Below are 13387 nucleotides of genomic sequence, written 5' to 3' on the forward strand. Positions count from 1 at the left end.
TGTCCTTCAGCAAGTACTTACATTCTATGAGGCTTCTATGAGGCTTCTATGAGGCTTCTGGTTACTGGCTTAGTTTCTCTTGCTCCTGCTGTGTTTCAGTCATAAAGTTTATAAGCATAATGATCGTGTTTCTGAACCTGTTTATATTAGAGCAGTTTATTATTACGTGGAATGTTTTTATCATTATTTTTGTTGTGTTGTGTTTGTGTTCTTTTTACTGCTTACTTATTTTCTTTTCATTTTATTATTATTATTATTATTATTATTATTATTATTATTATTATTATTATTATTATTCCTATTATTATTATTATTATTATCAAATCGTCATGATCAATATTAAGTTTCATTTCCTTATTGTTTATCATTATTGTTTTCAACTTTTTACACACACGAGAGTAGATAGGAAGTGAATCATTAAAGGGAATTAAAAATAATGTGCTCGATATTGGGATAAAATTGGACGCGAATGTCACCTTGACTATCAAAGAACAAGTCAAATAATGAACAATATTCATAGATAAGAAATAATGAGAAAAATCATATTACCACATCTATCATTTTCTACTATCTTTTTATTCGAACTCAGCCTTGAAGAAAGATGTCCTTCAGTCAAATTTCAGAGGCCCACACACAATAAAATAATAATAAATATAACGTAAAGAACTTCATTCAAACTAATAATTCATAAATCAGTATTTTTCCCATGAATAATTAATGTTACGCCCATTAAGCCTGTCCCATCTCAGGCAAGGGTTTAGATACATGCAGATTATAACAAACTCTCTCTCTCTCTCTCTCTCTCTCTCTCTCTCTCTCTCTCTCTCTCTCTCTCTCTCTCTCTCTCTCTCTCTGCAGTTCTTTGGGTGGGAGGCGCGCCACAACATTCCATTGTTCTTGAAGCTGGTGATACAGATGCAAGTTTCTCGTTCTCCCTTTCTCAGCTGTCATCACCATCGCTTCCGCTTCCACACCCTGAACACCACTCTTGCCGGCTCTCATCACTCCCCGGAAATTTCCATTTCACTATCATCTTATTAAACCTTTATCACATGTCAGTCCCTTTGCTGTGTACACATGTCGGCACATTAAGAGTTCTTTGTTCCGTCCTCCCCCCGGCGCGACCTTTGCCGCGTCCTATGAGCATGAAGGTCAACTGTGGGCGGTGTCTCGTCTCCCTTTCTCTTGCTTCCCTCACAATATTGATCTTTTGAGAAGAATGCCGAGAGTGGAGTCTTACTGATATTTTTCTTTACCGTCATAATTTTTGAGGACCATTCATAAAAATTATGATGTGATCTTGTACGCAGTTTACTTTTTCCACAAAGGAAGAAGACCAAGGGCAAAAACAAATCTATCAAAAGGATCCGCCAGTGTGTCTCTCCCCCCGAAAATCATTTTAATAGATTGATTAATTGATTTAAAATTAAAGCTCCGCAACATCGCGGTCATATCGCGCCGCTACAAAATGTTAAAAACCACTAAGATGGATGGTTATATCAAAACCAAATTGTGGTATGTTAAAAAACCTATTAGAAATCACAAAAAGGAAATGGGATTAAGCAGCGAAAAGTAAAACTGATACAAATCAAAAGGAATGGTATTTGAATGTATTAGTTCAGATGAGATACTGACCCCACTAACACATATCTGGCGTTGTTCGTTATGTCTTCCTCACTTGCTTCCAGGTTCTCTTGGTGCAAAGTCTAAGTTCTGCCTAATAGTATATTACTAGTAAAGTAACTTAAATTAATAACATTTAAAAGCTAAGCTATAATTTATTCAAAAGACAAGCCTCCTCCACAAACATGAGGGCCGCATGTCCCGAGGAAATAGCCTTCTTTCCAAGCATCAGCGAGATCCACAAGTCCCATCTGCTCCGCCACAACGGAAGAGGAATCGCTCCCGCAGATCAAAGAGAAAGTGTCGCACTGTAAGGGGGACTGAACAATCATGACAGTACATGAGGCAACCATGTGTGAGACACGTGTGACCCGTACAGTACAATCTCTGACCAGCGCCCCCACACATGGACATATGTCCACGGACGGACAGCAAAAGATGCTATCTCCCTCATCTCAGTAGTGGCAACCAAAGCTCCCACCTGTCCTGCCAGCTGGCAAGAACTGCTACCCTTACAGTGGAGTACAAGTCATAAAATGGAACGGGGCTAGACGAAGCAACCCGAGTTGTTGGACCTTTAGCCAGTCTTTCGGCCCTCTCATTCCCCGAAACTCCCACATATGCCGAGACCCAGTAACCCAGCGTGATAGCCTGTATGCTGGAGAAAGTAGAACCACTCAAGAAACAAGATAATGAGGGGAAGAAGAACTAAATAGTTCCACCGCCGAAAGAGCATTATGAGACTCACTAAAAAAAATTATAAAAGATGAAACGGGAAGAGTAATAAATCATTCTTAAAGCTAGGATAATGGCAGAGAGCTCTGCCGTAAAAACAGAAGCAGGACCGGGAAGGCTAACGCCTCGACAGAATGAGGGAAAGATAACATCATATCCGTCTCCAGCATCAAACTTTGAACCACCTATAAATACAGGGATGGAGTCGATGTGTGTGGAACAGTGTTCTAAGAATAATGCATGGGACTCATCACGAGATATAAGTTCTTAGTAGGAATAACAGGGCCGCAGACAGAAACGTGAATGGCCAGTAACCAACTCTAGGAAACCAATAGGGGCACACGGGAAGGGAACGTACATTCAACGTCACCATGACAGATGCAACCCTGAAGCCAAAAGATTTAGGGAAACTCGGGTGAGTTACATGTAGTTGAGAAATTGACTCAGGAAGACGTTGGACTCGATACCAACACCTCAACAATAAGGACCAGCGACACACGTCCAATGGAAGGACACCAGCATCCACCAGTAAACTAGGGATTGGGAATGAGCGGAAAGCACCAGTTACCAGGCGAACACCGGCACGGTGTGCACCGAGTCCAACACACTAAGTCTAGCCTCAATAGCAGAGAAATAAACCTCACACCCATACTCCAACTTAGAAAGAATACAGTGCAAGAGGGGGAGGGTCTGTCTGTCAGCGTCCCAAGAGCTATGAGCAAAGACTCTAAGAAGTGACAGTGCCTTCATACAGGTTGCTTTAATATAACGAAGGTAAGCTATCCAAATCAGGCGGCTACCAAATATAAGTCCTAGGAAATGAGTTTCCACCACACACGATTCTTCTATCATAGAAATCTAAGTCTGGGTCAAGGTGAACATCATGGAGGCGGCAGAAATGTATAGCCACAGTCTTCAGAGCCGAGAAACGAAACCCACGAGATGCAACCCACTGAGAGAGAGAGAGAGAGAGAGAGAGAGAGAGAGAGAGAGAGAGAGAGAGAGAGAGAGAGAGAGAGAGAGAGAGAGAGAAACTATTAATTGCTAACTGCACCTTCCACTCAATCAAAGACACCCACGCCGCAGAAAAGGAGACTGACAAGTCATCGACATACAAGCTACCACGAACTCCATCTGGAACCACACCAATGACTATTTACAGCCACAGGGAAAAGTGTGACATTAAGTATAATTCCCTGCAGCACGCCATCTTCAAATGGACGAGCTTCAGACAGAACGCCCCCAGTCCGTACCAGTAAAAAAAAGGATGGGATAAAAATTGCTGTTTAAAAATAGATAGGTATGGAGAACAAACTCGAACAGAAATGCCGTGACACCAAGCCACATCGCATGCATTCTCCACATCAAAAAATATTGTGACATGGTGTTTACTTGCGAATGGTTCGGAAATAGAAGATTCTAAAGACAAAAGAGCATCAGATGTAGACTTCATTTTTCGGAAACAATATTAAACAGGCAATAAGTATTTGCTTCTCTTAGTACCACATAAACCTGACTCAACAACTTACAAATACAAAACTTTAGGAAAATGAGGCAATAATTGGTTGCCAACTGATTATCTTTTCCAGGCTCTGAGATGAGGATAATTACAACACCCCAAGAAAAGTGATCTGCAAATAAGTCAGCAACCAACTACCTTGGGATCAGCCATCGTCTCCACCATGAGACAATACAGGAGGGGGGAGGTGAATAATTCCCAGAATCTTGCTAACTCTGTTCCACGCGTGTGTACTGTAATTGGGGTCTGAGCTGTAATCGACATAGTCTTTCCAAGATGTTCCTAAAACCGGCCTAGTTCTGCCACTGCGAGAGAGGAGGGACAAGCCATCCAATCTCTTAAATCGAAGGGTTGTAGCGAAATTGTCAACCGGCCACATAGGCAAAGAATATAGAAAATATATAAATAGATACATAAAGATAAAAAAAAAAAATGAATGAATACATTCAAATCGAATATATCTGAGGTAAAAACACTCAGGGAATACGCAGGTAATGCGGTCATCAATTAATAAAACACAAATCTTCATAGACAATGCAGTTGTCACCTAATCAAAGATGTTCAAAACAAATCCTCATACGCAGGCTTGCGCCTTATAAAGAGCGCGCAGGGCTTCCCGCCCACACCAGCTTGGCATGTAACCTGGCCCAGCGCACGACCCACCTGAACACTGCGGTAGGTGAAGTAATCTTTCTTATTGCTACTGGTAACATTCCACACATAAAGAGAGTAACTTGAATCCAGTAATAATACAATGTTGTACACTTTTCGTGACCCATGGCCAGGAGAGAGCCGCAATGTATAATCTGAATGTGCTTGTAAACCTTCATAATATTAAAGATGAAAATAAAATTAAACTTTTCATATATCAAAAGCAATCCCTTGCAAACTCTGATGTTTCTCTTAGATATTCTCTAAGGGATTTGCAACTCCATGTGCACCTTCTTTTACTTCTTTTCCAGTTCATTAATGTTGGGGTGTAACTGTAAGACGTAAGTAGAGTTATGACCAGCTACAATCAGCCACACTCCACCCCAGAGCCAGATAACACTGAACTTTCAGCAGCTGGCCAGGATCAGAATGGACATGTTCCCAGGACCATGACGCGATACCCCTTCCAGCCAACCAATCTGAGTGAACGCATGACCTTTGTATCCTTGTGGGTTAAAGGAAGGTCCACTCGCTCAATTGCTCGGGAAACTGGCGTCAGTCCCTCAACAGTCTACAGGTGGATCAACCGCTGGAAACAAAATGGCAACGTATACAATCAGGCTTCTTCAAGCAGACCATGCCACACTAAGCGTGCGAAGCAGCAGGTTTTGGGATCCTTACCTCAGGTCATGCCGCAATCATGTCTTGACTGGAGTATAACGTATCTGCCTTTTTGTAGTGGCTCTCCCTCACACTCTTGATTACAAAGCAAAATAAAAATGCTAAATTTCAGACTTCACTATATGGTGTAAGTATTCTAAAATAATAAATTCTGCGACGAAATGGAAGAATGATTAATTATTATGCTTACAATACCCTAATTCATTTTTTTAAATTTCTTATTGTTGTATTGTGAATATGATGCCAGTGGATGGATGGAGAATAGGGAAGGACCAGCAATATAATGTTAAACAGCCTAAACATCTGAAACCATAATTTGGATTATTAGACAGGTTTAGTGACCTGAGTTATAATGTAGTCCTGCCGATAGTTGGCCGCTTTTCAAGCTATAGCCGAGTGGCCAAAGAATGTTCACTTGCTTACCATCAACTTCATCTTTGACGGTAATTGTAGCGGGGAACTCTGGATGGCTGCACGAGCCTCTGCAAAGGCGTCACTCCTAAAACCCGCACAATCACGATTCACCTCGGAAAGTCCGTCGTCCCCATAACCAAACTCAACTATGACCCTTCAAGGTTTACGTTCAGCTTTACTGTGAGTGTTGATAGCTGTGGGTCGCGTGTTATAGTGCCTGTCTTGGTCAGCCCTTCAGGAACGACCTAATATTATTTTTCTATGTTCAGATGTTGGTTATCGCCTTATTAGTGTGGCTGTTCTTCCTGGCAAGTCATTCCCAACACTCTGGTGCACAGATGTCTTATTCCTCAGGTAATCACGTATATGTAGTAAAATACATCAGTATTTTCCTAATGGCTATAAGTTCCTATCTTAGAATTGTATTGTTCTTTCCATCTCGACAGAGCTCTCGGAGGCAGAAGCACTGGGAGCCGTGCAAGCTGTTATATCGTCACACCACCAGCAAGAGTGTCCGGTGCTCCTGGTACTGAACCACCCAAGACAGGTTACTCGCAGGTTTTTAAAGGTTTGGTCTCAGAAATTCAACCGTACACTTCCAAATTAGATTTCCTATGAAAAACGTAACGTTTATGTTGCCTTTTGCTATTTTCAGAGTTAGGTATTGTTAAGTGGGGGGCCAACCAGACTAAGAGACAACACAGGATGAATTGAAAACCCTTTCAAATACCGATAATTTCTATCAATCATGGCGTCTCCTTCAGGAACTCAATACGGTGGTGGCGTTGCGGGGCGTCACTGTCTTCCAAGTGCCAGCTCACAATGTGACTGACAATGAGACGCAGATTCATCTGGAGGCAGCGGTTGGAAACATTCGTCAGGTAAGGTATTCTGGTACAGATAGTTTCGCAAGCTTAAGGTAACTTAACATTATCTAAACATTTGTTTTGTACAAAAAGAATGTCTGTTTGTACAGCTGGGAGAGACGTGGCACTGCCTGGTGGCAGTTGTGGTGAGTGATGACCCAGCCTTCCTCGCCGCCTTCGCTCACCTGTCACTCAGGCGTCACGCCCTTAGGTGGTCCACGAGGATCCTTGTCCTCACTCGCCTCTCTCACAGCCACCTTGGTGGCCTGCACGACCTTCTCTCCACCAGGAACGCCATGCTGCTCCTAGCGCGGGATGACGAGGAAAAAATCAGGTACATTTATATATTAGCAACTATTCAAATTTACAGTTTAGTACAATATTGCATAACCACACCACGAAATTATTATTTGCTAGTGATGGTTACTGAACAGCTCACGGTAAATGTAACCTTGTACCAAACATCCAAACACAAAACAGGGGTGTTGACGTGTACGTGGCGGCGCCGTACAGCGCGCCCAGCGCACAGCCCACGAGGGTCGTCACATGGACACCAAACGCATCATGGACCCAAGCCTCTAACCCACAGTTTTTTCCGGAGAAGTTTTTTGTGTTTGTATTCATCATTTTACTGTTAATCACACTTTCCTTTTACTTGCCTTGTGACAATATAGTAATAAACAGAAGATGCAAAATTAGTGCATTAGATTTTGATTGTTCCGGAAAATTGATTTGTGCACAGGTTTCGTTCCGCGCCGAAGCTAACTTTGGTCATCGAGCAAATGGCGCGTGACTTCATATCGTGGGTAGAGGACCCAGAAGCACCAGAGGGACGGCGCCTTGTCTACACAGGACACATCGACAACACCGTGAGATACTTCGCCAAGGCAATGAATTTCACGTACGGTAACCATGAACAGTGATTACAGTACCTAAAATTTTTTTTTTTTTCAGATAGTCTACATGAAGAGAAGTTTTACTTCTTGACATTTTCTTTCTTTGCATATCTTACGTAGAGATGTTTCCTTTTTTTCCATTACAAAAGTACTGCCACACAGGTACAGATACGTGCTGTCCCCAGACAGGACGTTCGGCACCAAGCTGCCTGACGGATCCTGGACCGGCATGATGGGCATGTTGGTGCGTGAGGTTAGAGACGATTCACTCCCACACGCATGACCGTCTTTAAGGCTGGAATCTGGTCCTGACTTGCCTGAGCAAACTAAAGGCTCAGGAAAATAAATTTCTCTCCCTTAAATTTTGGTTCCAGGAAGTGGACTTCGGTGCTGTACCTTTCATGATATCACCTGTACGAGCAGAAGCTGGTGACTATACCTCGGCGATCTGGACTGGAAACATGAAAATAGTTAGCGGACTTAGCGGGCTACAGATAGACCCGTGGGGCTTCCTGCTGCCCCTTACGGCCATAGTATGGGCGGCCACATTGGCAGCGTTGCTAGGAGTGCTCGCAGTTTTGCTGCTTTATACCTTATGCCTACCCGGGAAAATACAGAACCGCGGCGGTTGGTCCGCCAATACCTCCAGCTCTGTCCGCGTCCTCCTGCAGCAAGGTAAGGCCTAGGAAAGAGTGCTGGGTCCCTCCTGCCTGGAACTACCTTCCGTCTTGAAGGTTTCCGTGTTGTCAGGGAGCAGCAGTCGTGCCTTAATGAAGACTAACTCTGTCTCAGACGTGGTGTGGCCCGCGGAGTGGTTGTGGTGGGAGCGTCTGATGCTGGGGCTGTGGATGCTGACGACGCTGGTGTTGACGAGGAGCTATGCCGGCAACCTCATGTCTCTGCTGGCCGTGAGATACGTGCCGCAGCCCTTCCAGACACCAAGGGACGTTCTCAACGATCCTCACGTCGCCATGATATGGCAGAAGTATTCCAATAATGAGCAATTTCTTCGTGTGAGTGGATTTACCTAGGTGAAGTAAATGAGGCTTATTTTTTCACATCTTTTCCACTAAAAATCAATGGTGAAACTGGCTGAACAACGCTACGATCTATCTCTCTATTTATTTTTATCTATATATCAGGCCGGGAATCACACACGGATTGGTCCCATACAAAGAACAACACACTCATACAGAAATCATCCACATTCTTAGCCCCACAGGTCCAGTGGAAAGGGATAGTTTCGTGGATAATCCTGCTACACAGGTTAGGTATAGCACAGCTGGCCACATATTTCCACAGCAAGGCCCGACAGCACACGATGGCTTACCCCTATCCCTTCAAAATGAGTCCGTTCCCTACGCGGCACCTACTGCAATCCTAAAACCACTACAGATGCACGGTCCTTACTACGAAGTGTCCCGCACCATAACCTTACGCCAAGGTCTCGCCATATGCTCCAACACTCCCTCCCACGGGTCGATGAGATCGCAACATTTTCATGCAATCACCACTGTCGCTCTCCATTAACCTCAACACACACGATTGTTCTTGCTTGCCGCATGGTCATACCTCTCTCATTCACTGTTCTCTTTACACAGTTCATCCACTCCAGGCGTGGCCCTCCTCTTGACCTTTCACCGTGCACACCTGACCGCATTGTTTTCTTTACTAGTTTACTGTACTCCATTCTTTCCACATGTCTAAACCATGTTAACACACTGATCTACCTGCCCACAAAACCCTCTCACAACACTAGTTGTTCTTAACCTCCTCATCTCTTATTCTGTCCCTCAATGTTACTCCAAACATGCTCATCAAACACATCGTTCCCTTTACATTCAGCCGTTTTTTTCCGCTAATCTGACACTTAAAAATGACATTTTGTAGGCTATCGAAACTGTTTTCTGATATATATAAAATATAGGTAAATTATCAACGACGCTGGCTGATGTTGATGCCTATTTACAAGGGCGTTGAATCTGGTATATTCCGGGAGGTGGCAGACTTAGAAAATGAAGGTCGGCTTATGTTCCACACACAAGCGCAATTCCAGGAGAGCCTCGACACCCTGGTAAGGGCAGGAAGTCACGTGCTGGTCGACATGGGGAATAATATCAGAGGTTTAGTAGCTTCGGACGTCTCTAAGAGTGGTAAGTTTTCAAATTTTACTTTTTTCTTATCTTTCGGAAAATGTACCGTTTTGTTACTTGTGTCTTTTGGTTCAGTCCTAAGCGACGATGTATATATATATATTTTTTTTTTTCTAGGTCGCTGCGATTTCTATCTGTCGAGAGACGGATTTCTTCCATTTTCTGCCGTCATAATGAGTCAGAAGACGAATCCTATCATACATGGCCTCAACCACAGGTAACTTTAGTTGGTTCAACCACTTTCGGTTCAGCCATTTTCTTTATAATATATCAGCGCATCTTGCTTCTAAATATTGCTTATTCGTATATATAACACTACACTGGTAGTTGTTATATTACTTATTCTTTGTTGGTATGTATTACAGTTACATTTCTCCCTTATCTCGTTCTACTACATTATTCTGGTCTTACAATAACTATTAACAATGCTACAGAGTGTTGGCCTTATTGGAATCCGGGCTCTTCAAATACTGGGCACAAGATGTCCCAAATTTCACAAGATGCGACAATATCCCAAAGAGGTTGGCGTTCACCACCACGCTCTCCATTACGAACCTCTGGGTGAGCACGCTTCTAAAACTTAATGCAAAGAAGGTAGTAAGTTTTGGTGGTGATTTGGCCATCGCCTAAAGACTGTTGGTTTTCATTGTGCAAATTGAAACTACAGGTCTTCAAGTCAAACGTGTTTCAGATCAAGCTGGGACGAAAACTACAATGAAAACAAAAGTGTAAAGCCTTATTTACATTAGACACCGTTGCTCAGACTTTAAGTTCTTCCTTCAATAAGTTTCTTATCAATGGATTGACAGAATCGATCTAATCACATAATTAGATCACAACTATAATATTATACGCTGCGTTGCAGGGAGTCTTCACGGTGCTGGGCGTGGGACTGACTGCCGGGCTAATGGTCTGGAGTGCCGAGCTGGTGCTCCTCCTATCTAAAGGTTGACTACTGAGCTCTGATGGGTTTTGATGAATTCCACTTCAACGAAGTCTACAGAAAAGTCAGGATTTTGCAAACTTGTACGATTGTACCACGTGCATTTACGAGTATTTACAGCTACAGTCCACTCATTCCAAGCCTGCAAGTGAAGCCTCCTACTGCAATGTAGGGAAAGTATATACTATTAACAGCAAAAGAAAATTACCGAATCCTGAATAAAGTAATAAAAGTTATATTAATAAACATACATATCTATGCATAAAACTTTATCATCTCATCTCATGAGAAGTAAAAGAACTGGTTCCTGCCAGGTAAATGTAAGTTTAAAAATTGCACAGTTGGAATCGACCTTAGCCTACGTTACTCTCCTGAAAAAAAAAAAAAGCAAAGAAACTGTCATTACGTCTCTCTCTCTCTCTCTCTCTCTCTCTCTCTCTCTCTCTCTCTCTCTCTCTCTCTCTCTCTCTCTCTAAGCCATTAATGTTGAATCACCCACACCAAGCCAACAATCAAGTATAAGAATGACGCACACAGCCTCACCGCACCAGCCTGCAGCACATCCCGGCACCGCACAGCGAGAAAAACTCCCATGGTAAGGAATATGTTTGCTACGTTTCCTTCGTCATTAGGGGAAATGAGGTGAAATTCAGTGAAATTTCTGAATTCCATGAATTCAGAAATTCATGACTGTAGTATATGAATGATAATCTGCACAACATAAGAACATTATATTTCTAGCAATTCTGCGATATTTAGTACTTGCTTTGAGTTAAAGGGGCAATCGTGGCCGAAATATTTCCAGAAGGAAACTTGCTTTAAACATCTGCCCTGTATAAAATTTCCTTGAAGAAATAGGCTTCAATAGGCAGCCACTAAATTTAGGCTTTATGCACTAGACCGAAAGGATAACCATTAAAATTAGGCTTCCAAGGACAGCCACAAAAAAAATAAATAAATAAATAAATAAATAAAAATAGGTGTAAATGAAGCCATTAAAGTAAGCTCCACAGTACTAGACCTCATAGGATAGTCAGTAACGGTAAACTTCATAATAAGATAACGATTAAATACTTCTATGAAGGATACTGAAACATAGGTATATTTTCTTATATCCCATACGAACCTCTCCTTCAACACAAGCTAGAGAGGAACAGCGGCAGTCCCTCACCACCTGGCCGGGGAATGAGGAGGATGACTCGCTATCCCTTCCAGCCCACCAATCTCAGTGAGCGCACTAAGTTCATATCCATGTGGGTACGCGGGAAATCCACTCGCTCTATCGCTCGGGAGACTGGCGTTAGCGCGTCCACTGTCTGCAGGTGGATCAACCGGTGGAGGCAAGAGGGCAACGTGTATAACAAACCTCGCTCGTGCAGCTCGCCATACGTTAAGGCATCCCGCGGCCAGGTTTTGGGTAATGGTGTACAGTGTTTGCTGAATCAGAACTACACTGACTGGAGCTTCTTGTATCCTCCTGTGGGCACTGGTTCTCTTCCTCAGTGTTAACTAATAACATAAAAATACAATGTACAAATTCGTCATGTAACCTCTAGTGGTCTGAAATAAAGCTGTTTGATGTATCACGTTATTAATTTGATCTTTACTAGATACGATAAATTTTTGAAAAGAAAGAAATATATATGACTACTTATGTATGAAGCATTTTCATTATTTGTCAAAAGATAAGAAAAACTGATGAGTAATAATAACAACAACAATGACTATAATACTGAATGATAAGACGGGATAGGTAAGGGAAAGAACATCAAGCGTCAGCCAATCAGGACTTGACAAGACGTGGAGTATTTAAGCCGTGAACCAGATAACTGCTTTGCTTTACTACATATAATTCATTCATATGTACTAAGACTACATCTATTCAAAACACACCAAAAAAAAAAAAAAAAAAAAAAAAGCTACATTTTTTTTTTATTATTCAAGTCATACCTGGTTAAAATGGTTTCTTTGAATAACTTAATTAATATTTATTTTGGCCATATAAAGATTAAAACACCAGTAGAAAGACAAAAACTATTGGGTCAGGGTTCTTAGATACTCTCTTGGGCTTCCAGGGTATAAATTACTTTTTTCTCGCAATTCAGATGGCGGCTACCTTCTTATTAACGGGGTTATTGTTTACGGCAATTCCTGTCCTTCAATCCTTCGCAATGTTGCCTCATTCCTCAGGTAAACACATCATTGTTGTATGCTTTTACTATTACTAATATCAACCGTTTTTAAGGATATACCTTATTTGCAAGTATTATTTTCCACATCTCGACAGCGAGCCCAGAAGCAAAGGCACTAGGAGCGGTACAAGCCGTCACAGCGTCACAGGTGCAGCACCAGTGTCCGGTGCTCCTTGTGCTCAACAACCCAAGCCAAGTTACTCTCACCTTCCTGAAGGTGCGTATTTTTCTGGACAAAGTGAGTGCGTTATAAATGCCTACAGTTCTGTCAATGATTCTTCAATATGTAATAAACTGAGAGATGAAGATTAAATGTAGTTGAATTTGACTGAGAACAAATAATTACAACTTGAATAATATTAAGACCCATGATACTTCGCGTAGGAGGTGCAGGTAGTGCAGGGTCCGCGAGGTGTCAGCGTCTTCCATGTGAAAGCTGAAAACTTAGAAGATAACATAACGCTGACCCACTTCAGAGCGACAGTCGACAACGTTCGCCAGGCAGGTCATTCTTTGGAGAAAAAGTTATATATATATATATATATATATATATATATATATATATATATATATATATATATATATATATATATATATATATATATATATATATATATATATATATATATATATATATATATATATATATATATATATCGTATTGCTGGTATTTGGTCAGTATGTTAGTCAGTACATATCCCCGCAGATGGGAGA

General features: G+C 41.9%; 1 protein-coding gene across 4 annotated transcripts; it reads left to right on the forward strand.

The window, feature by feature from the left end:
- Positions 1–4499: 4499 nt before the first annotated feature.
- Positions 4500–10727, forward strand: LOC135113891 (ionotropic receptor 93a-like). Of its 4 annotated transcripts, none has more exons than XM_064029520.1 (10): positions 4500–4552; positions 4840–6191; positions 6388–6823; positions 6970–7390; positions 7548–8060; positions 8178–8398; positions 9358–9538; positions 9656–9755; positions 9973–10099; positions 10404–10727. In XM_064029520.1, exons 5-10 carry the CDS (start codon positions 7787–7789, stop codon positions 10488–10490), a joined length of 990 nt encoding a protein of 329 aa, XP_063885590.1. In that variant the 5' UTR covers positions 4500–4552; positions 4840–6191; positions 6388–6823; positions 6970–7390; positions 7548–7786; the 3' UTR covers positions 10491–10727. The 4 variants fall into 4 exon arrangements, with proteins under 4 accessions (XP_063885590.1, XP_063885588.1, XP_063885587.1 ...); XM_064029518.1 differs by having other exon boundaries at positions 4840–5977; positions 6070–6191; positions 6970–8060; XM_064029517.1 differs by having other exon boundaries at positions 6970–8060.
- The last annotated feature ends 2660 nt before the right edge of the window (positions 10728–13387 follow it).

The sequence above is a fragment of the Scylla paramamosain genome, chromosome 26, assembly GCF_035594125.1.
Source record: "Scylla paramamosain isolate STU-SP2022 chromosome 26, ASM3559412v1, whole genome shotgun sequence".
NCBI lineage: Eukaryota > Metazoa > Arthropoda > Malacostraca > Decapoda > Portunidae > Scylla > Scylla paramamosain.